Source organism: Mesocricetus auratus, unplaced genomic scaffold (genome assembly GCF_017639785.1).
Source record: "Mesocricetus auratus isolate SY011 unplaced genomic scaffold, BCM_Maur_2.0 Super-Scaffold_100691, whole genome shotgun sequence".
Classification (NCBI taxonomy): Eukaryota; Metazoa; Chordata; class Mammalia; order Rodentia; family Cricetidae; genus Mesocricetus; species Mesocricetus auratus.
The window spans coordinates 45491446-45516399 of NW_024429267.1; the positions used below are offsets into that span (position 1 = coordinate 45491446).

At 53.1% G+C, this 24954-nt stretch overlaps 1 protein-coding gene across 8 annotated transcripts in view; it reads left to right on the forward strand.

Moving 5' to 3' along the window:
* The first annotated feature begins 901 nt into the window (after positions 1–901).
* Positions 902–24954, forward strand: part of Cacna2d2 (calcium voltage-gated channel auxiliary subunit alpha2delta 2) — a 130526-nt gene continuing 106473 nt past the window's right edge. For 7 of the 8 annotated variants that reach the window (XM_040739814.1, XM_040739813.1, XM_040739815.1 and 4 more), the window contains exon 1: positions 903–1146. In XM_040739814.1, coding sequence (XP_040595748.1) covers positions 932–1146 — 215 coding nt within the window. In that variant the 5' untranslated portion in view covers positions 903–931. Of the gene's footprint in view, positions 1147–24954 lie in introns of all 8 variants that reach the window. The other variant, XM_040739812.1, reaches the window with a different exon arrangement.

Consider the following 24954-nt stretch of genomic DNA (forward strand, 5'->3'; position numbering starts at 1 on the left):
GAAATGAATGGACTGTGCTGGGATGGGCTCCCTGGCTCTAGACTAGTCTGACCAGGGAGCTGAGACTTGGGCTCCCTTGCACACGTTGCCTTGGCTGTAAAGTAGAGCAAAGCACGAGCAGAGGTGTTCTGCCACCCAAATTCCCTTCCAAGGAACTAGAAGAACCAAAATCATTTTTTTCTACTAAGGGTTGGAAGTGCAAGGCCCCCATTCCCCGCTCGAGTTACCGTGGGTGGGACAGCACTGCCACCCTCCTCTCTAGTCGGCAGAAGCCTGCCATTCCACCATTAAACCTGTGACTCCAGGCCTTAAGCCTGTTGAAGGTCGAGCCCCAGAAGAGTCGTATTTGCGATTGCCTAGTAGAGTTCCCACTCACGGGGCAGAGGGGTGTTCCAGGGTTTGAATTGGGAGGGGGTGCGGGGGCGGGGACGTACATTGGACGCTCGGACAGCTGCTGGGACGCAGGACTCGCGAGCCCGGACTCGGATCGGCTGCACGAGCCAGTAGGGCAGACTCGGGGGTGAACGGGGACGAGGGGCGCGCGGGCACAGGCGGGCGCGTGGCCGCGGCGGGGGCGCGCGGAGGCGGGCCGGCCGAGAAGAGAGAGAGAGGGAGAGAGGGAGAGAGGGAGGGAGGGAGGAAGCGACTGGGGAGGGCGGCGCCGGCAGGTTGGCGGCGGCCGCTATTTGAGCGCAGGTCCCGGGCCAGGCGCTCAAAGCGCTTGGAGCCAGCGCGGCGGGGAGATCGTTGCGCGCAGCCCGCAGAGGCGCTGCGGCCAGTGCAGCCCCGGAGGCCCCGCGTGGAGAGGGAGGTGGAGAAGAGGCCGGCTTGCAGCCCGCAGCCCGCAGCCCGCCGCCCGAACACCCCCCCATCCCGCCGCCGCCGCCGTCCCCCCCCCCCCTCCCCGCGGCGCCGCATCTTGAATGGAAACATGGCGGTGCCGGCTCGGACCTGCGGCTCTTCTTGGCCCGGCCCGGTGCGAACCGCGCGCCCCTGGCCCGGCCACGGCCCCCGGCCCTTCCCTGACCTCCGGGGCCCAGCGTCCGGGCCCGCACGGCTGCTCTTGCTATTGCTGCCGCCACTGCTGCTTTTACCGCTGCTCACCGCCCCCGGCGCCTCTGCCTACAGCTTCCCCCAGCAGCACACGTAAGTGGCCTCGGCCAGCCGCGGGACCCTGCGGAGCCCCGCGCTCCCCTGCGCCCCTCAACCAGCATCTGCCCCTCCTCGCGCCTGGTGTCAGGGCGGGGGGGCTCTGGGTCCCGTGGCATGCTGCAACTGAAGGTGGCGTCTACAAACCCCCGTGGGCTGGCAGCCAGGGTCCCGGAGCTTCTGGCTGCGTCGCGAAACTTCCTTGCGGTGCCCCTGCTTCCCATAGACCGCCCCCACCCCCAACGGGACAGAGCAAAAAAATCTTCAAGCCTAGGGATCGGGGGGGGGGACGGGGGGCTGTTCAAGTCTGTCAGCTGATACTCCTGCCACTGTCCTAGTAATAGAAGATCTTGGGGTTGGTTGAGAGAATGGCCAGCGACCCCTGCCCAGTAGACTTGGAGCCTTGCATCTGCCCTGTGCCTTATCCCTGGTGGGAACCTAGCGCTTTAGAGTCAGACGTGGGTCAGACATCTTCTTGGGCCTTTTCCTTTAGTGTTTGTGTGGAGGGGTGCTGGATGCAGAGATGTCTTCTTGATGTGGTCAATGTCACCTGCTCTTGGCCGCCCACCTAAGGGGGCATCCCTGGAGAGCTCAATAAGAAGGTGAAGGTGCTGGGGTTAGGTCAGAAGGTGAATGATGGGAGGACCCTGCCTGCCCCTGATGCTGACACTGTCACTCCTGCCACTAACAGGGTAAGAGCATTTCCAGGTTCTGCCAATTTCTGCTGGTGCATATGGTCCATCCGAGCCTCCGAGCCTTCCCCAGGAGCTGACAAAGTCGGGCAGATGTGTTTGGATAGGGAGTGGGTACTCTGCATGTGGCCTTTAGGACAACATCTGTTTCTTGACACCATGCCCCAGCCATATGCCAGTGTCCAGACACCCCTTTGGGGCATGGCAACCACCGTGCTTCTGTTTTCTGTCACTGGCTTTGAGGGGCCACCTGTCCCTGGACTCTTCACGAGTGTCCTGGCCCACGTTTGGGCATGAGAGGAAGGGTCTGGTCCCAGGAAAGAGACTGACTAGTCTGCGTCATAAGAGTGGTTCTGCCCTTGGGTAGGAGCCCCTGGTTCTGCCACAGAACCTGTCTACTCCAGCTGGTAGGTTCTCCCAGATGAGGAAAAGACAAACTCGGATGAAGCCCTGCTCTGAGTCTGTCTCCTTGTCCTCTCTCTGTCATCGCTCTCCTCACACAGCCTGGCCGTGCTCAGGCGGGTGATCAGTTGGCAAATTACAGGTGCTCACAGACGTGTCCTCTGTCAGCTGTCTGGATTTTTCAACGAGTGAGTGGGGGAGTGCAGGGAAGTTCAGGGGTTGGTGGGCTGTGTTATTGTCTTTCATTTGCTGTGATAAGCCTGGATTGAAACTACAGTGTTTAAAAACAGCAAAAGCATTTTTTATTGTTCTTTTTCCCTCAAAGCCAAGACACATTTTTTTCTTTCCTAGCTGTTTCTTTCCCAGCTCAAGTGAAGGTTTAAGTAGTCATTTCTTTCTGTGTCTTCTGACCTCTCTCCCCTTCCCTGCATCGCTCAATGCTTCCCATGACTGTGGGCCCTTCCTGAGTCTCCTCTAGGACAATGTAAAACCCTGATAAAAGTGTACACCTGTCCCTCTGTCCTCAGCCAGAGGATGTTGAGCAGGGTGTGACTACAGCCACTCGTTTCCAGACGGACACTCTGCTCTTATTGATGTAGTTGGAGTTAATTCGAGGGCTTGGGACATGTCTTATAAGCCATAATTAGGGGATGAAAGTAGAGGGTAGAGCAGGGCCTGTGGAGCTCTGGGGTCTAGTGAGAGGTGACAAATGTGTGACATCGAAGCAGATTTGCTCTGACAGGCGGCGCCCTTCAGCTGCCCTGGTCCCGTGGATGCAGATATCCATTGGTCCTTGGAGGAGGAGGGGGGCTCTTGTGGACCCCTCCCAGTGACTGCATAAACTGTTAAACGGACATAAAAGGCCGAGGCTGCCGCTGGGCTACAGGGCTCTGTGGGGTTGCTCGGGGCCGGGTGGTGTCTCTGGACCTTTTCTTGGGTCAGAGTGGTTAGCCTCGGAGGACACTGATACAGGTGGATTCTCAAGATGGAAAGTAGGACTGTCAGCCCCGTGGGCACTGGGGACACACGGAACAAGCCTTCCGTGGGGAGGGCCCTCAGTGGTGAAGAATACCCTCCTGGGTGTGGAGCTGTGGGAAGGGGCCCAGCTTTTCAAACTGCGTGGTTTTAATCAAATGCAGGCTCAGGATCTGGTGGCCGTTATCGCTCTGGCAGCATGGCTGTCTGCCATCGGGTGAAATGAACCAAGCCATTAGATTGCAAAGGGCAGAGGGGTTGCCACTGGAGGGAGGATGGGACTCTCTGTCACTCCACCTGGATCTGAATCGGGCTTTCAGATACATGTGCCATGCACGGGTGTGTGTATTCTTGTGTCGGGGGATGGAATCCTACTACAGCACACACTCCCTTTTACCTGTTTCCTGCGGTTCCCATTTATGCCCACCCCGGTGCTCAGACCAGTCAGTGTGCTGGTGAGAGTCGGTCATTGCTGCTGGAAGCCTTGATATATTTTCTGTCCCTCTTTGTTGCACCCACACTCCAGCTTTGGGGGCTCTCTCTCTCTCTCTCTCTCTCTCTCTCTCTCTCTCTCTCTCTCTCTCTCTCTCTCTCTCTCTCTCTCTCTCTCTCTCTCTCTCTCTCTCTCTCTCTCTGTGCCCACCCTGGTCTGCCTGCCTTTTCTGTTGGGTCCCTGTACCCTCTTCTGCAGTACCCTGGGCGTCACTCTCCCCTGCTCAGTGGAGTACTGGTCAAGTGCTGTATGGAGTGGCCAGAGGATCCACCTGCCTGGCTTCACCTGTTACCCCAGCTCTGCTCTAGTAATGGAGTAGGTTTGGTGCCTTCCTTTCTCTGGCATGGGTGAGGAGCAGTGAGGGGCCCTGAAGGGTTTGTACCCCCAACAAATTAACGTCTGCCAGAGTACATAAATGCTTCTCTCCTGAGCGGGCAAATGGGGAGCGGTGCCCATGACAGGGCATGCGTCAGTCTAGCTATGGTTAATGGTGGGTGACGCGTGTCTGTCTGGGCTTCAGAGTAGGTCTCTACCTCCCTGTGGCTCTCCCTATTGGTGGGAGGCAACATTACATGTGTGGGTCCCCACTCTTTCCAACAACCTGCGCAAGCTTTCGCAGGAGGGAGGGGGTGAGGCTTCCAGGCCTGCTGCTGCTATCAGTAGGATGCAGCACTGCCAGGTGCCTGCACCCCTCCTGGTGCCGAGGGCCTGGGGGAGACCTTTGGTTGCCCTCTGTACTCTACTTTTATTAGACTGCTCCTCCTGCCCAGAAATGTTAGGCTAACCTCCTGAGAAGGGAAGAAGCCCACTTTAAAATGGGCACCTTCGTAATTTGAAGGGCCAGTCTTCTTCCAGATCCCTCGCTGCACACAAGTCCCCAGGGAGAGCCCGGCCCCTCAAGTAGACCAGGTGAGCCTTCAGCAGGCAATGCCTCCTTCTCCCCTCTACTTGAGTACAGGTAGACACGACCAGCTCTTAGCACCTCGGATGTCTACAGCGGACACTGCCAGCCTCTCAGAGGACACGGATTGGAGGCGTGCTGGGTGTCAGTGTCAGCCTTGCATGCTCCATTTGGGCCTCTAGACCTGACCCTCTCTTTTTTTGAGATGACCTTGCCTTGATTTCCCGTACTGAAATAATGTCATCTTAAGAGGCCGGTAGAGGAGAGCCGACGGGGGAAGGGCAGCCTCTAGTGGGCAGGGACAACTCTCCTGGGCACCAAGGCAGTGGCTGCTCATATCTGCATTAAGTTCACAAGTCATGGCTGTGGGACGCCAGCTGCCTGTGTCTCACAGTGCCCCCCACACCGGTTAACTGTTAGCTTTAAAATATATATATATTTGTTTATTGAGACATAGTCTCATTATGTAGCACAGTGTGGCCTCTTGAGTTCTGGGATTAAAGTCATGTGCTACCACGCCCAACACTAACTTCCTTCTTGTCTCTACTTTGCCCCCCGCCCCCCCCCCCCCCCCGTCCCACCATCATTGGTGACTGGTGGTGGAGGATGTGGCAGGGGTGAAGGTGGACTCCCCTCACTGAGCCCAGGATGGAGGCTCTCCTCTGTTAGTTACCAGCTTGTCCTCAGAACCCTTGTCATGGCCTTCCTCCAGACTGGGATACTGAGGCCCAGGAAGATGGAAAGGCCTGCCCAAAGCCCACATTTCCTGTAAGGACTGAGAGAGCATTGTTCTGTCAGATATGTAACCTCCCTGCCAAGTGCCTGAGGACATCTGTCTGGACAGGGGTCCAGAAAGTGGGGAGAGGAGCTAAAAACTCAAGTCTTTAGGAAGAAAACGAAAAGGCTGAGGATGTGGGAAGTGGGTGAAAGCCCCTCCCCCACCCCACTCACGTGACCTTGCCTGCTTTGTCCTTCTTTTCTCTTTTGGGTCTTCTGCAAGCCTGAGGGGTTGCCCTTCCAGTCCTCCTCCGTGTGTGCATGCTGACCATCATAGAATGCCCCACAACCCAGGGTTGCCCTTGTCCCGGTGCTTTAATTGTGGCAAACCCTGCCGGGTAGGGTAACTGAGCAGCAGTGTGTGTGTGTGTGTGTGAGGGTGGTGGGGTGATTTCATTTCCACATTCTATGATGACTCTGGAAAGAAAGGTCAGAGAGTGGGGTAGAACCTGGGTTTTAATGCATATATGAAGTTGGAGCCTCTCAGCTATTTTACCAAGCCCATAGAACTTCAGAAGACTCCGACCTTCCAGGTGCTTGAGGCGTTTGCAATGTCTGGACACAACAGGTGGGGTTAGGGTATCTGACTGTAGGTTCTTGAGGGCCTGTTGTTATTCAGAGGTTGCCTGCAGGGTTAGGAGTCAAAGCTAACAGGCCTGGGCCCTGCAGGGCAGCGTTGCCTATGGAATGGGAATGGTCTCTTTCTGAGAAAGGTCCTTTCTCACTTCCTGCCCCCAACTTATTCCAAAATTGCCTGGGAACCCTTTATCTGTGTCCCTGGTGATTGGGCCCTAAGCCTGGGAGGGTCCTGAAGTCCCCTAGGTGATGGTGAAGAGTTTTCCATCATAGATGCAGGCCTGCAACTTGCCGAGAAGATTCTTTTCATCTCAGGTTTATTTTTCCATGTGCTCACTGTCTAAACAAGAAGTTACAGAATCAATATTCATATTCCCGAAGGGATGTGCATGTGTGGTTTATGCTTTTCTTTTTAAATTTATTTTTTACCTTCCCCTTTTCTCTTTCTCTTTTGTCTTTTGTAACCTAAAGAGCCTTTTGCATTAGTGTCGCTAAGGACCTCAGGGGTGTGGAGGGTGTCAGTACAGATGACCACTGAGACTCAAATGCCTGTAAAGGCTTCTGAAGTCCCCACAGGTTTCTTGGGATGTCCTTAAGGAATCAAGAGTTCTGTCCTTTGGATGCACACAGATTGAGCATGACCTTACGCAGGTCCTACCCTGTCCCCATGAGACATCAGATGCATGTGGTTGTCTTCACCGCTGATCGTGTCCCCTGTCCTGTCCTGCTGTCCCCCATGCCCCCATGTACTTCCTTACCTGTCTGGTCCGGTCTAATTCTCTTTGTCTCCTGGTGCTGATGACTGAGTCTGACGGGAATGCAGCCTCTTGTACTAGGAGACCTGCTTAGTTGTGATGGGGGAGGGATTGGGGTGCCTCTGTTAAGAGCAAACCCAGCCCAGCCTTCTCTGATGACCTTGGACAGAGCTCCTCCCTCGGTTTCCTCTTTTGACTCTGACATTCCAGCACTCTAGGAAGACAAGAATGGGGCTCTGCCTTCCAGCTCCTTTCCACACTCCTTTCTACCAGGGGTGAAGCAGGACCTCCCCCAACCTGCCCGCTCTCTGTGTGCGTGAGGTTGTCTGGGCCTAGTTCCTTGGGTGCCTTGGAGCCTCTTGGCTTCTGACTGACCCACTTTGGGCTCTGATTAGCCTAATTGTTTAGCAGAGAAGGAGGATAGAGGAAATCTGTCTTGCTGGTCATTAACCACCTCCCCCCACTTAAAAATGATGCTCATCAAACAAAGGGAACAGGGAAGGAGACACATACCCTGTCACTCTCCCGTCAATTCCCTTAGATCCCGCCCCTTGCTTCCCCAGTAGATGCCCCATCCTTTCTTAGTGTGCCCCTGAGAGTGTCACCCCTCCACACACACAGCTTCATGACCTTGGGTACTTAACTAGGCTTCTCTGGGTTTGGAAGCCTCTGTGCCAACTCCTAGAGTCAGGATGGCATGGATATGAGGCATAGACCTTCTTCCAGTCCCTGGATCTAGAAGGATGCTCGAGTGTAGCTGTGCCCGCCCTGAGTACACCTGCGCCCTTACCTATAGCATCCAGTATTCAGTCAGGTTCTATAGGTGCCTGGACCCAGTTACGGCTTCTGGAGCTTTCCTGTTATATTGGGCCCTTACCTTGGCCTGGGTGAATATGTAAACTTATAGGTAGGATTGTCTACACCTGTGTGTTCATGTGTGACTTGGCACATGTGTTGGATATACATCATAACTTGTTTACACACCTTTTGTGTGCCTTCGAGTAGGCATGTGTGTAGGCATATTTGTGCTAGCCTGGTGTTCCTGTGCACATGTGTAGGTATATATATGTGTGTGTGCATACGTGTTTGTAAACACACACAAGCAGGTATATGTATACCGGCACATATGAACTCAAGTGTGGGCATGTGTGCCGCTGTGTGTGTGTATGGTGCGGGCACACAGCAGTTTATCTCTGCAGCCAGAATGTGTTCCAGTGCCCACCTTCTGTACCTGCCTTTGATGCGGATGCCAGAATGTGGTGGGCGAATGCTGGCAGTGGGAAACAAAGCCCCTGCTTGCGAAGACCAGTGTTTTGCAAACTCTTATGTCAGGAACAGCCTGCGTCAAGGCTGAACCAGAAAGTTTGATCACCTACCAACTGGCAGGATGACAGTCTGCGAAGAAAACACACAGAGGCTGTGTCCTCGGAATTTAGATCTCTACAAACTGAATGGTATTTAGATTCACTGGAGGACTTGGGACTCTGAGGAGCTCTGTGAGGACTTGAGAAGCGGGGTGGCTTTGCACTAGCCCTGAAAGTCTGTAGGGGTCACATGGAGGAGGTCAGGGTTCTGGCAAACTGGAAGACTTTTGCTGTGTGACCTTGGGCTGGTGGGTTTCCCTCTCTGCACACTTCTCATTTGCACAGTGAAGGGCACGGAGCACCTGCAGCAGGTTTTGGGGTCCCTGCCCAATGCAAGATGCCCATGCAGTCAGCTGTCACCATTCAGCGTCAGACCCTGTGTGCTCTGTTCAGTGTCTCTAGGGAGATTCAAGGATGAATTTTTGTGTGCTGCATCTTTATGAGATTGACTGTCCTGGTACCCCACATTAGGGCACTGGCCTTAAGGCTGTACAGGTCCTGATGTCTGAGAGAACAACAGTGTAACTTTCCTGGCATTCTCAAAGTCTGTGAGTTGGGAGGCAGGGTGGCCTAAGGTTCTGGGCACTTTGAGAAGGGACTTCTGTAAGGAAGGACAGAGGTGCCTACCACAGGGTCAGGAGCCTGTTGGGCAGGGAGCGGTTTTAAAGGGTCATGGAACCTGGGCGAAGCCAGATGGGCACTCTGGGCCTTGCATGCTTCCTGGACTTAGTAGGGACACAGCCACAGAAGCTCCAGGAGAGTCACATGTCCTGAACTCATAAGCAAGGAAACCTGGGCCCAAGGAGAGGGAAGTAAACCTTCAGACGCCACATTGATGTTGTGAGCTAGGTCTCAGTGCATGCAGCTTGAAGGGTGACTTCCCACACAGCCATCTGCATACTGGGACATGCAATCATTTGTCTTAAATAGCCATATCTGTGGCCTGGGGTAAGGGAGCTTTTGGGATCTCCTTGGATGAACTTAAAGCAGAATGCCTTTATAAGGTGATACTCCAAAATCCTGATTAGGGGATGGGAGTGAGGGCAGACCTTGACACTGATGTCCCTGGGTCTCCTTGGGAAGGACATCTTTGCCACTAGGCAGGAGGGTGGGTGCTGAGAGATGGGCGTGCTCCTCAGACAGGTAGAAGCCCCTGCTCTGCCTCGAGTTTCCAGCCTGACGTGGCATTTCAGTCTTGATAGCTTCCTTCCGCAACTGCGTTCTCCCGCTGGCGCTGCCTGAAATGCTGCATTTGAAGCCTTAAAGGTCAGGCTTGGTGCTGCCATCAGCTCCGACAAACAAACAGCAAAGCACCCCACTCTGGCCCTGCCCCCAACTTCAGTTATTAGAAATGTGAAGGCGCTGTCAGAACGGCTGCCATGCACGCAGAGCCTTCACAGAAGGACCTTTCTCCGTCCTCTCTGCGAGCAGGGGCTGGGTGGGCTCGCCTTCTTTCTCGGGACCACTTCCCCTCCACCGCATGTTCCTTCATGGGGAGTAGCTGTGACCTACACTCCAGCCCGGAATTCAGATCTTTGCCTGGGTTGCCACTAGCCCTGGGAATACCATATGCAGGTAGAACCATTTGCAGGTCCTATAGGCTCCTGGCCTCCCTGACTCCTGACTCCACCCAGACTTCCGGCCCCAGTGCTGGCCTGATGAGCCTTCCTGAATGGTGCCCCTCCACTCTGTGTGTCTCTCCTATAATCCTACACCTGGGCCAGCGCTAGGAGGAGGAGGGATGGTGCTGACTGTTACCACCTTGGACACGGAGTGCGTGGGATGTGTTTGCCTACGGAGATGAGGAGACAAGGTTGTTCCTGTGCACACCTTGGGAACCCCAGGAGGAGGTTCTCCCCTGTGGTTAGGCCTTTCCTCCTCTGATAAGGAGTCAGAGGTTGATAAGTAAAAGCTGTCGGTGAGAGCCAGGCTTCTCCTGTGCTCTGCCTGGCTGCCCTTACTTCCGGTATGGCTGACTGTTTTGGTCATCTTCCCTAATGGCAACAAGACGGCTGCCACAGCTCCAGGCGTCATATCAGACCCACTCTTTATGCATAGAACAGGAAACAGTTCCTCTAGGTTTCTCTAAGAGGATAGGAAACCTTGCCTATGAGGCCCCTAGCCTACTTCCCCTTACACTTCATTGGCTAGCACTGGGTCACATGCCCACTCTAAACCAATCGCTGGCAACGGAGAAGGCGCAATGTGATTGGTTCAGGCTAATCAGGATTTACCCTTGAGCTGAGGATGGGGTCACCTTGAGGCTGGAGGTGGAGATTCTGCAGGTTTGGGTTCTGTTAGCAAGAAGGCTAGCTTGATGGAGGGTAGGGAGACAGTGGCTGCTACATAGTTAGCCAAGAGAGAGAGGGCAGGAGCTAAGAAAGCAGGAGAGGAGGGAAACGGGAGGACATAGTCAAGAAAACAAGGAAGTAGTTATTTGACCCACAACTTCAGCTTTTGAGAGCTGGGCTCTGGTAGTGTATTCCATACATGCTGTCCAAGGAGGGCAGTTCACAGATACCCTGTTTCACACAAGAGAAAAGGGAGGCTCTCGGCAAGGCTCAGAGACGGCAAGGGGTGTGTCCGAGTTCCCACTCTGCACTCAGCACCAAGCGCTCACACACTGCCCATGTAGCTCCAGGCAGCCTCTAGCCGCAGGACTTTGGGGTGTCACTGTAACATCCATGTTATCTCATCATACATGGCCATCTGTAAGGGCTGACCCGCTCTGATGCAAACCTTGGTGGGTTTGTCATGGGGGCTTTCTCTCTGGGCCTGGAGCAGCCCTGGAGATGGCGGCATCTCAGAGATTAGAGGACCCAGTAGGACAACTCTGCTTCTACAGGATAGCTGTGGGTCAGTGGCACTTGTTGTGCTAGCTTGTCTAGTTTAACGCCTATGAGATACATGTGGAGAAACCGAGTCCTAAGAGACCATGCTTGAGCTTTCTAGCAGTTGAGGCAAAACCTAGGCCCCAACTCATCGATGTGCAACACTGTGCCAGTTGAGGTTGGCCAGTCATGACCTGGAGGAGGTCATTCAGGCCACTTCTATTTCTCTGTCAAGGCGAGGGCAAGCTGTCCTGGGCAGTGGGAGACTGCTGGACATTATCAAGTCATTGGCAGAGAGGCATATCCTGCCTCTGTGGAGCCAAGCAGCTGGCCTGCTTCAATGGGCTGCCATAAGTATCCGTGGCCATGGCCATGGGGAAGACCTAAACTTTACTGCACACTTTCTGTGAGACTTCCCCTTCATCTTAGAAGGGGCCAGCTTCAGGAAGGGCTATACTTATGCCTATAGTGGGACTGTATTTGTGCCTGGTCACTGTGGGAAGACTGAGGTATTGTTGCTTGGCTCTCCCGATGAGTGATAAAATCCACACAGCTGTGTTCCCATGACCCGGTACCTACCTTCCCATTTCCCTCTGGGATCTTCATTGAACCAGTCCTTGGTCTGAGTTGGGCACCCTGGGCTCTTTCTGGCTCCTGGGTTAGGGTGCCCCTCTGGTCATTAATCCCCACCTGCTGCATGGGGGTATGGCCCTCTAGAGCTTCCTGGGGTTCAGAAAGGGGAGGATATGACCTCTCCAGGGCACAGCCTAGAGCCTGTCTGTCCACTACAGGCCTCCTGTGTCACACCTACTTCTGACCCCTGCTGGGAGTTGGTGGCATTGTATCCAGGGTCCATGTGGAGTAGAGAAGAGCTGTCAAGGCTCAGTCCTTATCTCCCACCTCCACCTCTACCTTTCTATCGTCCCGAGGTTGCAGCCAGCAGCAGGGAGTGAGGCAGCACATCCAATTATTTAAATTAGTCAGGACGGCCCAGAAACACCCAGGACTTGGGCAACTCAGGAATCCCTCTGCCCTTTCCCTCCTGTCCCGTTTTAGCCACATTCCCGCCCAGCTGACTGTGGGAGTCTGCACAAGCCCTCTGTGTCCCTCCTCCGAGCCTCAGGGGCCTCACCGTTCCCAGGCCCTTTCAGAGCAATAATCCTGCAGCTGGTGAAGATACCCCTTTGCCACCTCATCTGTATATCCGCCGTCTGTGCCCACTGTCCAGGAGGCATCTTCTGGTAGGCACAGGGGTGGGCTGAGGTTAGCACTGGAGAGGATCTCTGCCCGATAGGGTACCAGATCCTGCCTTCCACCTACTATGAAGATGGGGAGAGTTGAGAAGGGCTTCAGAGGATCCAATCAGCCCCCCAAAAAACCCATGTGTGGCCCAGGTAATGCGTGCTTGTTTCTTAGTGCTTGGTGAGGCGTCACCATCCTCTGAAACCTCCTGTATCTTCCCATGAGGGTCATGGACATCCCAGGATACTTCAATACACGCTTCTTCCCGTATGTGTCCATCAAGGCTGTGTGCTCAGGGCCACTGATTATGCCTCTCAAGTACTCCATAAATGTTTGCAGAACAAGTAGCTTATGATCTGCACAGGTTGTCCCAGGGCCGAACTGGTCATGTCTATGGAGGTTGAAGCAGGCTTATCTGTGGTTTGGGATGGGGCCTCCCATGGGCCTGTTTTGGCTGTTGCTAGAGTACAATTTGTACCCCTGTCTTCCTGTGATTTTGTTGCCGTGGCTTCCCTGAGGGTGAAAAGGAGGCCAGAGACCCATAGGACTGTCACATTTAATGTGGAGGCAGGACATCCACGTTTTCCTTTTTTGCTTACTTATTTATTTAGAGGCGAGGTAGCCCAGGCTGGCTTCAAGCTTCAGATCTACTATGTAGCTAAGAATGACCTTGAACTTCCCATTCTCCTGCTTCCAGATTCAAGCGCTGGGATTACAGGCATGCACCATGACATCAGGTTTATGTGTCGCAGGGGACCAAACCCAGGGCGTCTTACGTGCTGGATAAACACCCTCACAACCGAGCTGCATCCCCACACCAGAACTAGAGCCCAGATTAGCCAACGTGGAGAACTGTGGCCCAGGGGAGAGGTAGGAAAGTAAATACCCATTCTGCTTGACAAAGGTGAGGGGGATGGTGGGCTTGCTCCAGGGAGTTGCCCCGACCATGGTTAAGAGCCCATGCTGTTCCCACATCCCTACACATTTCCTAGGGGGATGTCCTTGCCTCCTGAGAAGGCTGCCCCACTCCGTCCATCCTGTACAGCAGTGATACTTGCCCTGTGGAACACTTCCTGACTGCTTGTCCTCTAGACCCGCCTCCTAGAACTGCCTTCCCTAAACTAGAACTGCCCACTCCCCACACCCTCTCTATGCGTTGGCCTTACTGGGTCCCTGCTCTCAGGAGCTCCTAGTCTGTGGGGAAGATGGGCAGTGAAGTACATGCGTGTGTAGCTGAACAAATGATACCCGAACGGCCCATGCGTCATGGAATATCCAGGGAATGTAGAGACATCATACTCCAGGCCACCCATTGTCTCTGGCCATTCCAGGGGCCCTGAACTTCCCTCATTTGGGGTCATGGAGGCTCTGGAAGATCACACAGACCCACCTTCCACTGAAGATAAGCTATTGTTGCAGGGCCAGGCAGGAAGAAAGGGTAGAATCTGAGCGAGGTTGCCTTGTACCTGGCTCCAGCCCCAGGTGCTGAACCCCCTGGCAGGCTTGTCTTAGATACTGCTGCCCCCTTGGGCAATGCCTCCCAGTGTCTAGAATGCCTTAGGAGACCAGGCCATACCACTGGGGCCAGCCAGCCGCTGCCCCACAGCCCCAGTTTCCTAGCACAGAGCTTCTGGGAAGTGGGTGGCAGGGAACAATCCCAGAGGCCATTAAATCGAGTGATTTACATGGTTCCTGAGCTACTGCCGGGAGAAATATATTTCACAGGTGATTTCCAGACTGGTGGCGTACAGATGAGGCCATTACTCTAAATTGAAGCAGAGTGGAGACTCCATGTGCCCATCTGGAGGGACCTGTAGCTTTGTTTTTGTTGTCCTTGATGTGCATACCTACTATGTGCAGGGACAAGGACTGGGGTGGAGAGGAACTGAGGAATCACAAGATCTGCCTCTTAAGTTACAGAGTTCCAGTCATTTGGTGCCTTGGTTCCTTCATCTTTAAAGGGAATTGGATGTGATTTTTATCAGTCATTTAGGCCTCTCCTCAACAGGTGGTGTTTTGATGGCATGTAGCTCCTCTCTGCCTGACCACCATCCTGGAGATGCCTTAGGAAGTGGGGCCTCTGGGTGGCCCATGAAGCCCCTTTTTGATATAACTGTGGATCCCTAGAAGCCCACAGAGGGGGTTTGCATAGGACACCAGAGAGTAAGAAAAAAAAATACCAGAAATGATAAAAAGTCTTATGGCCCTTCTGACAGTAAGAGGGTCTGATGGTGGGGCAGCAGGGTAAAGACTATAGAGGGTAATAACGCTCTGGCTGTGGCCTGTGAGTGTAGCTCAGTTAGTAGAGTGCTTGTCTAGAATGTGCAAGGTTCTGAGTTCAAGTCCCAGCACTGCCTAAACTGGACATAGTGTAATTCCAGGAGGCTCTGAAGTTCAAGGTCACCCTCAACTATGTACAAAATTTTAACCAGCCTCTGGTACCTGGACCAAGCCTCAGTACCTATTGAATTAGGATACTAGTTGTGGAGAATCAGCTACAATGTTGAAAATGCATGAGCTCACCTGGTGGTGGTGGTGGTGCAGGCCTTTAATCCAGAGTTCTAGGATAGCGAAGGCTACACAGAGAACACATACTCACACACTCATACACTTACACAGAGCATGGGCCAACAGACTGAACAGCAGGGACCAGTTGTGATGGGCACAGGTTTGTGTTCTGTGGAGTCCATAGACACGTAGTCCTTACCAGTCTGTTCTCCCTTCCTCCCAACTCAGATGGCCTAGCTTCCTGCTATACACAGAGTAGCAGGCATCTCTGGAGAGAGGTCCTGACTAGACTGAGTACCAGGAATTGAGTAGAGTCCTGCTCTAGAGTCCTGCTCTAGACTCCTGAGTTCACCACCCTTTGCTTATGTCTGTTTTCCTAACACCTTGTTGTTGGGAGCTGCCACTGTTATGCTTTGAGGGTTGGACTCCTGCAGTTTTGGTGTGGGAGCAGCCTGCTTGGTACTCATAGAGTGTCACTCTGCAGAGCTCACTCGCAGCTTTGCAAGGCTATGCCCTGTGTGTAGACTTCCCTCCAGCTCAGTGGAACTATCCCGACCTGACCCAGGCTAAGGTCAGACTCCTAACGGTGCATCTTGACCCTCAGGCTTGCAGGGCTCCTCTTCCCTCCACTCACCACGCCCACCAATCACAGTCAGATGTCTTCCTGCCTCGCTTGAATTCCAAGCTCTCAGGTAGGTGCTCACTGGCATCTGAATGGATGGATGAATGGTGAATGAAGAATGAAACAGCTAGTTGGGAGTTTGCAGAGGTTGAAGATACCTGTAGGCTATCTTGTCAGGATTGAGGTCTGCTGGTTCACCTTCTTACCTGTCATGGAGTCAACCCTGAGGGACAGTATGGGTTCATCAGGCAAAGAGATTCCTCTCTGCCTGGTCACTTCTTTAGGGATGCAGAGGAAGGGGGACCCATGTGAAGCCCCTCTCTCTTTGCCGCTGTGAAGCACCTTGGTTCTCAGAGGGAGAATCCCATTGAGCTCCCAAGTCACGAACTGGCCTGGCAGGCTGTGTGCGCATGCTGGTGGCTTGGCTTACTTGCAGAAGTTGGAAACAAATCTCAGAGGAAGTGGTTCTTCTGCTCCTATTTGGCTCAGGCCCCTCAGGTGGGGTTTGGAGGAACTGAGACAGCACTCTGTAGCCCCATACTTCTGCTGGGATATGAGGAATGACTTCTCTATAGAGCTCAGCTTTGACTGGGTTTCAGAGGCAACAGTCCCTCCCGCAGGAGTGGAAAAGGTAAACAAAGAAGGATGGCCTTTACCTGCCCCCTTTCCCTGATTTTGGCTATTGAAAACCACCGTGAAGGTAGGGATGTCTGTAGTTTCAGGGCAAGGCCAGGACTCCGAGGCCAGACTTTACCAGGTTCAAATTCTGTCTGATTGTACAAACTGGCTGCATAGTCTTGGGCAAGTTGCCCTGACTCTCCAGGCCTCAGTGTGTATGACTGAAGTGGGGATGAATTGGTTTGCACCTGGCTGTTTCTCTTGGTAGCAACCACAGAGAGCACCTAGCACACAGTGGGTGCTTTACACCCCTATTTCCTGTGTGTTTGAGTGTTTGCTGAGGGTGAAGCCTCTCTCCCAGCGCCCCCTTCCCCAGCCTCTCTCACACTGCAGAGGGAGGAGGTTAGACCAGGTACCAGAAATATCTGTTCCCAGATCTTCCCAGATCTTTGCCTGGCTCTAAGCTGTGCTCCAGAAGGATGGTTATGGACCCAGGCTGCAGTCTCAATTTAATGTGAGACTTGTTAAAACATGGTGAAAACTGTGGATTTGTACGGGGTGGTGGTGAGGGAAATCCAAGAGGGCTTTCTGTTAGAGATGACTGAGTCAGATGGAGGAGGAACACAGCCAGGAAGCAGAGCTGTCCTGATAGGTTGGCCGCTGATGTCTTGGCCTGGATTCTCTGTATCTGAAGGTCTTCAGGCGGCCTAGGAACTATGGAGGAACAAAGGATCTTGAGTGGGGTCTCTGCCCTCCTCGAGGCATGAAACCACATTGAGGACAAGCGGGGGACACCTATTTGTAGCTCAGTGAGGAGTTGACGCATACTGGGGGAGGGACAGACATGCAGGAGGGGACTGGTGAGTCACAGACTCTGACCAGAGTGGCTGGTGAAATGTGGGTGGGGTCTGTCCCGACGCCCCTGCGGAGGCTTTAGCTACTGGCTGGAGCTGGGATGGGAGGGTGTCACACATGTGCTGCTCCTGACTCATTTGGTGACTTCTACAGGTGTCTCAGACCTGCTCTTACCTTCTGAGACTGGCTAGGCTACTCCATCGCACCACCTGGCTAGGCACCCAAGGGTGGTGGTGAGGGAAATCCAAGAGGGCTTTCTGTTAAAGATGACTGAGTCAGACGGAGGAGGAACACAGCCAGAAAGCAGAGCTCATTTGAGGGGCATAGCTTCTCAGTTTGTGAAATGGGTCTGGGCAGGGTCTGACTATAGGGAATGTACCAGAAGAGGGGGCAGGCAGTGCCTGGGGCAGGTAACTGAGGGCCCAGGGAGCCTATGACAGATAACCTACTTCTGTAACTATGGCTGGAGCCCTCTGTCCTGCCCCAAGGCCGAAGTTACTCCGTAAGTGGTTAGTGCTCACTGTTGAGTCCCAGTTTGGGATTGGGAACTTCACAAACAATGATGCTTGACACCTAGCTGCTGGCATTCATGAGCCTCAGCCACCAGGGAAGTTGCTGGCATTTTCAGGACCTCAGGAAAGGATTCCAGACCCTACCCTTCTGCAATGAGCTATAAGTCACACACACACATACCAGGACTTTCTCAGCACACTGCAGGGAAGCTAAAGTTCAGTGCTAGACAAGATGCTGGGGCTCTGCATAGAATTTAGCTGGAAAATAAAAGGTCCCGCTGCCAGGGCTGTTGAAAACCACTCGTGTGGCCCAAACTTACCAGCCTACAGATGGGAAACTGAGGCACAGACAGGAGAGTATGTGTGCTTGCATGAAGCCAATATACTTCTGCTCAGGGCACCAGAACCGAAGTAGACATGAGAAAGCACCATGGGCCAAAGGGTAGATGAAGGCACTGGGTGGCCTTCATTTGGGAGCAGGGCGACAGAGTGGAGGACAGTCCCCGTCTGCGCTGTTCCTCGGCACTTTCTTCTTGCTTCCTGGAAGAAGTGTCTGTGCCAGCACACCACCCTTCTGGGAGAGCCATGAATTATGCAGGGAAGCCACCGGCCTGGGCAGGCCCATCATAAATGAGCCTTAATAATTCATCCAGAGAGGAACCAGGGGGAAGGAGGGCCTCCTGGGCTGGTTCTGGGGCAGCCTTCATTTGTGCGTGCCTAGAGCTGGCCACGCACAGGCCGGAGCAGCACCCCTGGGAGGTCAGCTGACCTCTGGGGAAGTGTATTTGCTCAGTCGAGGACCTGTTCCTCCAGGCCAGAGATCTGGAACATCTACCCTTGGGGCTCACAGCCCAAGGCAGAAGCATTTACAGAGGAGAAAATGGCTAGTTAAAACAGTGACCCTCCAGGAGGAATGGAGACCAGTTGCTGCTGGAGGAGAGATTGTATTTTAAGATGAAGTTAAGGTGGGCTTCACTGAGCCGATGGTGTGGGTGTGTATACAGAGGCCTGGAGAGGGGGAAGAGGACCTGGCCACTGAAGAGATACTGTTCCAGGCTGAGGAGCAGAGTGTTCCAGGACATGTGCTGTGAGCTCAAAGCGGGGTTCAGCCACTGAGGGATACGGCCACCGGTGGACTTTGGCTTTTCCTCCTGGGTCCAGGAACTAATCTTGCTGCAGATAGGAAGGACACCATTCCAAAAGGATACCCTGGCCAGTTGTCAAGAAACTGGGGAGATGAGATGCCAAGGCAAAAACTAGCAGTCAGGAAGTTAGCTGCCGCAGGTCCGGGGGAGACAATGGCCACCCAGGCCAGACTGCGAGTGGGGGCAGAAAGGTGATTAGTGGGGGTGGGAGGGGTGCATTGTGAAGGTGGAGCCGGTGGGTTCTGCACAACAAGTTGGATGTGGTGTGAGAAAAAAATAGGTTCCTAGTCACCCCCAAAAGCTTGGCCTAAGCAGAGGGGTGACCATCAGCAGAGGTAAAAGACTAAGGAGAAGGTAGTGGCCCCAGGGGGAAGGACAGGCTTTCTTCACACATATTCAGAGACCTGCTAGACACCTAAGTGGCCATATTACATCAGCAGCTGGACGTTTAAGACTGGTGTCCTCCGGAGAGAGCAGTCATTCTGATTGGACTCTGAGTCATATTACATCAGCATATTACATATTACATCAGCAGCTGGACGTTTAAGACCGGTGTCCTCAGGAGAGAGCAGTCATTCTGATTGGACTCTGAGTCATGCAACTTCGGAGACTTTACTCCATTGCTGTCTGCCTCAGTTTCCCCCTGAAGATTGGAGATTATGATTGGGCTGCTGAGGAGGTTAAGATAATACAATGCAGTCCCTGGGAGACCCTAGACAGGAAGGATTCCAGTCATACCTCTTGAGACACGAATCCTCGAGTGGTCTGGGGAACCTTGGGACACCCCTGTTTGGTTAGGAAAACTGAGATTTGTATGTGGCTCATCGGGAATGGCCTGGTACATGGAAGTGGTTGGAAGAAAGATGGGGTAGGGTTTCCACCCACCAAGGCCATCTGCTGGCCTGCCCTGTCTGGACCAAGGCCCTTGCCAGTGCTGACCACTCTCCATGCTTCCCTGCTACAGACCTTCCTCCTCCCTCTTCCGTCTGCCTTCTCCAGCCCTCTGCCACTGCTGCCGCGGTTGCTGAATAGAATCTGTCCCCTGGATGCTAGAGCAATCTACTTTAGCGGTTTCTCAGTGTAACTAGAATACTCCATCCAGACCCGAAGGAGGCAGTCCTACCTACATAGCAAAACCTGGGAAAACAGAAGTGAGACTCAGACTTTCACCGCCATCCCTAACTGCCACCAGGGAATCGCTTTCTCGGCCCTCTGTCCCTAACTAAAGCCTTACCCAACTGCACAGTCCTCCCTGATTGCACGCCAGCTTCCTCGTTGCTGGTGGCGAGATAGGGTGTTGTAGTCATTTGTTCTGTGACCCTGGATCTCCTCCATGTCTCTCCGGGCCAAGTGGGGCACCTGGACTCTCCTGGCCCTGAGTGACAAGACTTCCTGGCTCCAACCCTTTGTTCCTCCCCCAGCAGACTATTATGAGTAAATATTGGGTGGACCCAGTGCCCTAATTGAAGGCAAAAGACCATTAGTGTGGTAAGGGGTGGGGGTAGGGCCAGGGTACAAGTTTGCTGCCTCCCAGCCAAGCGCCAATTAGAAGGAAAATTCTTTTTCAGCAAAGAAAAGGAAGGGGCAGCCCCATAATTAATAACCTCATTACGGAGCAGTATTTGGGCAGGGTCCCAAGACACACGTAGTTGAGTAGACGAGGCAGGGAGTCGGTACTAATTCAAGCATCGTCAGAACTAGCCTCTGCCAACTCCCCAGGGCCTGTGAGTCCCTAGCGACAAATGGGCTGCATGGATGGGAAGGGGCTGTCGGAAACTTCGGGTTTCTCACTCTGAAGGTCCCCTTGAGTCACAAATAGGTTGATGATGATGTCTAGTCCCCTTTGAGTCCTTTTATCTGCTCGTGGATTTGGAGGGGGCTGTTACACCACCACCAATCAGCCCAGCAAGCACACTCCGGCTCTACTCCACCCTGGCACGGCACATGCTGTGGGAAGCCAAGGCTACCTCTCCGGTCTTACCACCAGTGATGGCTTGGCCCGCTTGGCCTCTGGAGAACAAGTCACTTTGACAAGACCATGATCAAATTGGGTTGGGGTCCTCCCCCAGTGCTGAGCTTTGAAAAATGCTGGGGCTCCGTAGAAGGAAGGATCCAGGGACTCAGCAGTCCCTTCTCTCTCCCAAGGCTTTTAGAAACAGGACACAGGGAGGGTGTGGCCATCCTGGAGGCCCATCTGAGGGAGACTGGATGGTGGGAGGATAGACTGGTGTACACGTGAGTATGTGGAGTAGCTGTCCTTCTGTGAGGCAAACTCCCGCTTGCCTCCTCTTCGGGCCTGGGAGTCAATTTAATCTTCATTTTCCAGATGGGAAAACTCGAGAGCACACATCTGCCTTAAGAGTTTGGAATAGCAAGGGCTGGACCTGAGCATTCAGGTATGACAGATCATCCGCACACATGGTCAGGAGAGGTGCCATGATTCTCAAGGACCGCCTTGAACTTTCTGCCACCTGTAGTAGCCTGGAGCCTAGGAGAGGGGAGGTGGCTCACAGTTGCTACGGGAGAGCATTGAATGCCCCTGAGGGAAGCGCACCTCTTGTGGGCCAGCGTAGTATTGTGGACCCCGTGAAGACCGCTAACTTATCTTCCCCAGGCCAGACCAGCCTGGCTGTGGCTCTCAGCAATCTTTGGTCTGTCTTTCCATCTCTTACTCCCCCTCTTGCCCTGTCTTTCTTTCTCTCAGAAGCCTGTGAGGGAGATGAGGTGGAGGTGGCAGGCCAATTGAAATATAATCAGAATAATTGAATAGCACTCTATTTTAAATTGTTGCCTCCCCCAACGCTGGGAGGATAATTGGCCAGCTTGTCAGGAGAGAAGCAAGAGAGCTGGGCCTTTACCAGTGCCAAGCTCAGTTCACTGTGCCCTTGGCAGCCAGAGGCTCCAGCTGTGCCTGCCCCCTCACACCCTTGCCTGCCCCCGCTGAGCCCTGTCCCAACACCTGCCCTCCTGCTCCTCTCGCCATCCCGCCCCAGTGAGCACGCTGCCCTTACACATGACGGCTGCTCTGCCGAGCTCAAGTCCCTGCTGAAGCAGGCCCCACGTGTGGTGAGAAAGGCCTGCAGAGGCTGGACTCAGGGGCCTGAGTCCCTTCCTCCCAGGGCCTTGGCCTCTTCCAGGAGTGTGTCTGCTGTTGCACGATGTCCCTCCCCTTCCTTTCTGGCCCCTTTGCGGAGTCCAGGCTGCCCACACTGCCCATGCCCTCTGAGGGCGAACCTGCAGTGTCACCTGTCTCTGGTTTTTTTATTTGTTTAATTATAGATGAGTTTTCTGCATAATTTATTCCAAAAGCCTGGATTATACTGTACAATTAAATCACATTCTGATCAACAACTTCACATATAAAATTAACAGCCAACAACAGTTTAATCTATGCTGCTGCATCTGCACACGGACTCTTTCTCTTTCTCCCCTGTCCCTTCCCTGCCCCCTCTCCTCCTCCATGCCCTCCTCTCTCCTCTCCTGTCCTCAGTCAGGGTGAGTATTTGCAGCCAGCCTCAAGGCTGGGGGACCCCCACCTGAGGTTGGATAGAGCCTCCCAGCCTCCTAGAGGGCTTCTGGATGGTTCTGTGTACTAAAGGGCTCCTCACCACCAGCTCTTTACATCAGATATGGCTGACTTTGCTCTCTTGCCTGATGGTCTCTCTCTCTCTCTCTCACACACACACACACGCACACACACACTCCTCTTGGTCTAGAGACTGAGACCAAGCTCCAGGAGTGGCAGACTCTTTTCCTACTAGACTGACTCAACATGCCACCTGTACCACGCTCTCTCTCCCTTTGTGGCCCACCCCCCATGCCCTCAGCAGGCCCTTCAGTTTTGAGGATAAAGGCCATAGTGTATGACTGGCCAGTCGTTTAGGGGCCATGCTGTATGGTTACTGCTCATCAGGATGTCCCTGTGGGTATGTTCTAGACTGGCCTTGAGCTTCGGATCCTCCCTTCCACCTTGCAAGTTTTGCAACTGCAAGCGTGCGCCAGCACACCTGGGTGACGAGGCACCGGGCAAGCACGCTACCAGCCAAGTTAAGTCCCCCAGGCCCCCCACCCCATCACAATCTTCAGACAGTTATTATTATCCTGTTGACAGGTGGGAAGGCTGAGGTTCCAAGGGGACAGGACTCTCCAAGACTCCACAGCTGGCGGTCTCCCGTGAGGCTTCTGGGGAGCTGCCTTGTCCTGGAAGGAGGGGCTGACGGGCCTGGAGGAGCTGGCTTCCCTCTAAGTGTGTGACTCTGTACCCCTCTCCAGGTGTCTTGGTTTTCCTGTCTGTAAAGCAGGGGTTCAGGCACCAGGGTGGGCGAGGCACTGTCTCCATCCTCTCCTCCTATCGGCTGCACCGCCTCCTCCTCCCTCACCGTCCTGCTAATTTGGCACTTACAAGCACTTAGAGATAGCAGTGTCATTTCGTCGAAGAGGATGGAAAATCCCCGGGATCTGAGGATGTATCAGGTAGACCTCTTTGTTGGAGTATGACCTGGGGGCAACACTATCTGGCCAGCGGGCACTGGCATCGGCTCATGGGTCCAAGTCCACAGGAGCACGGGCAGCATTTGATCCATTACCTTTGTGTGAGTGGGGCTATAGACTCTGCTGCCTCTCTCGCTCCCCCAAAGCCCCCATGCCTTTCTGTGGGGTTAAGCCCAGCTATACCTCTGCCAGGGTTGAACTTGGCTTGCTGTGTGGTTTTTCTAGCCTCAAGACAAGAATGCTGCGGGCGTACTCACTTCATCGGCTCCTCGGTTCTGTATATCAGCCCCCTCCCAGCTAGCACTGGCCACTGGCCAAACCCTAGAACCCACAAAGTCATATCTGTGTGACAATGAGATAGATTACCTGTCAAGTCCTTTTTAGCTCCTGGACACAGACGTTGCCTTCCTAATTTGGTTTGGTTTAGGTGAAGAATCAGAGTAGCTTGTTTTCCTCAGCCCTGTACTGATAGGCTGTAAGATGAGGCCTAGGATACCAGACTAAGCCAGAATAAGGACTAGAGCTGCTCCTAAATCCAAGAGGGAGAGAGAAAGAGAGAGATGGACAGAGATACATACAGAGAGACAGAGACACACACACATACAGAGACAGACAGACAGGCAGGCAGACAGACAGACAGAGAGACACAAAGACAGAGAGAGAGTGTATATGTATGTCTTATGGAAAAATTTGAATTTGTCCAAAGATTTGGTTCTTCTAAAAATGATTTTAGTGTTGAAAGAGCCCTTTTACATGAAATGATGGTCATTATATTAATAATGTGTTGTCTGAGCAAAGTAAAAATTTGGCATCCATGCCTATTTTTTCCAATTAATTGTCTTTTACTTTTCTGTGAGATTCCAGAAGCAAGGGCCTATATAAATGCTAGCAAAGAGTCCATACCCAGGTGGAATCATTGATGAATTGGTAAATATTGCCAGCTATCAACAATTGATAGCTCCCGGGGGAGGGATAACTGGTTTTCTTTAGTCTCACCTCACTGGATGTTGCCCCCCACAAGAATATGGGCAGCACATGTGGGGCTCAGTGGGGTATTTAAAAATAAATGAGTAAAAGGAAAAAAAAGAGGAGCCAGGCACACAACTTTCATTCCAATACTCAGGAAGTGGAAGCAGGTGAGTCAGGGCCAGCCTGGTCTACACAGAGAGCTAGCTAGAACTACACAGTAAGACACTATCTATAAATATATAAACAAACAAATGAATGAATGGATAAATAAATAAATGAAGTTGGGAGGTAAAGGTAAGTCTGGGAGGAGGTAGAGGTGGTAAATATGGCCAGAATACATTGTTGAAATTCTTGAAGAATTTTAAAATTCTTGTCAGTTTGCTGCTGGCTGTGGTGGTGGTGCTGTGATTTCTAACATCTGCCCATTTCTGTGGTGTAAATGTTCCCGCTGTGGCTGATTCGTGTAACATGAATATTAGAAACCCAGAGACAGATATTGGGGTTCAAGCTTCAAGCTGAAGATCAGAAAAGCAAAGCAGCCAGGCCACTAGCTGTTACCTCTACCTCAGACTGAAATGGGTGACCCTGTCTCCACGAATCCTCAGACTGCACTGCTCTCCACCAGACCTCGGACTGCAATCCTCTGAGCACCTGTCTCCTCCCACCTTATATTCCCCTCTCTGCCCAACGATATCACTCCTGACTCCACCACCCTAGTGCTGGGATTAAAGGCGTGTGCCCCCAAGTGCTGGGATCATCTTTGTGTGAGCTGTTTCTCTTTTAGACTGGATCAATTTCGTGTAGCTCAGGGTGGCCTTGGACTAACAGAGATCCATCTGCCTCTGTCTTCCGAGTCCTGGGGTTAAAAGTGTGTGCCTGGCTCTATGACTGTAGTTAGCTCTGCATTTTTGCTCTCCAGTGGCTTTATTAAATCTTAAGTAATATTTCACCACAGACTCAGGCACTGAAGGTGATGTGCTGAGTTAGATGCGCATGGTGACCCTTGTGTCAGTTCTTGTGATCCTCGCAAACTTCTGCAGTAAGTGCCGTGTTCACCCTTTTTGGAAGAGTATCCTT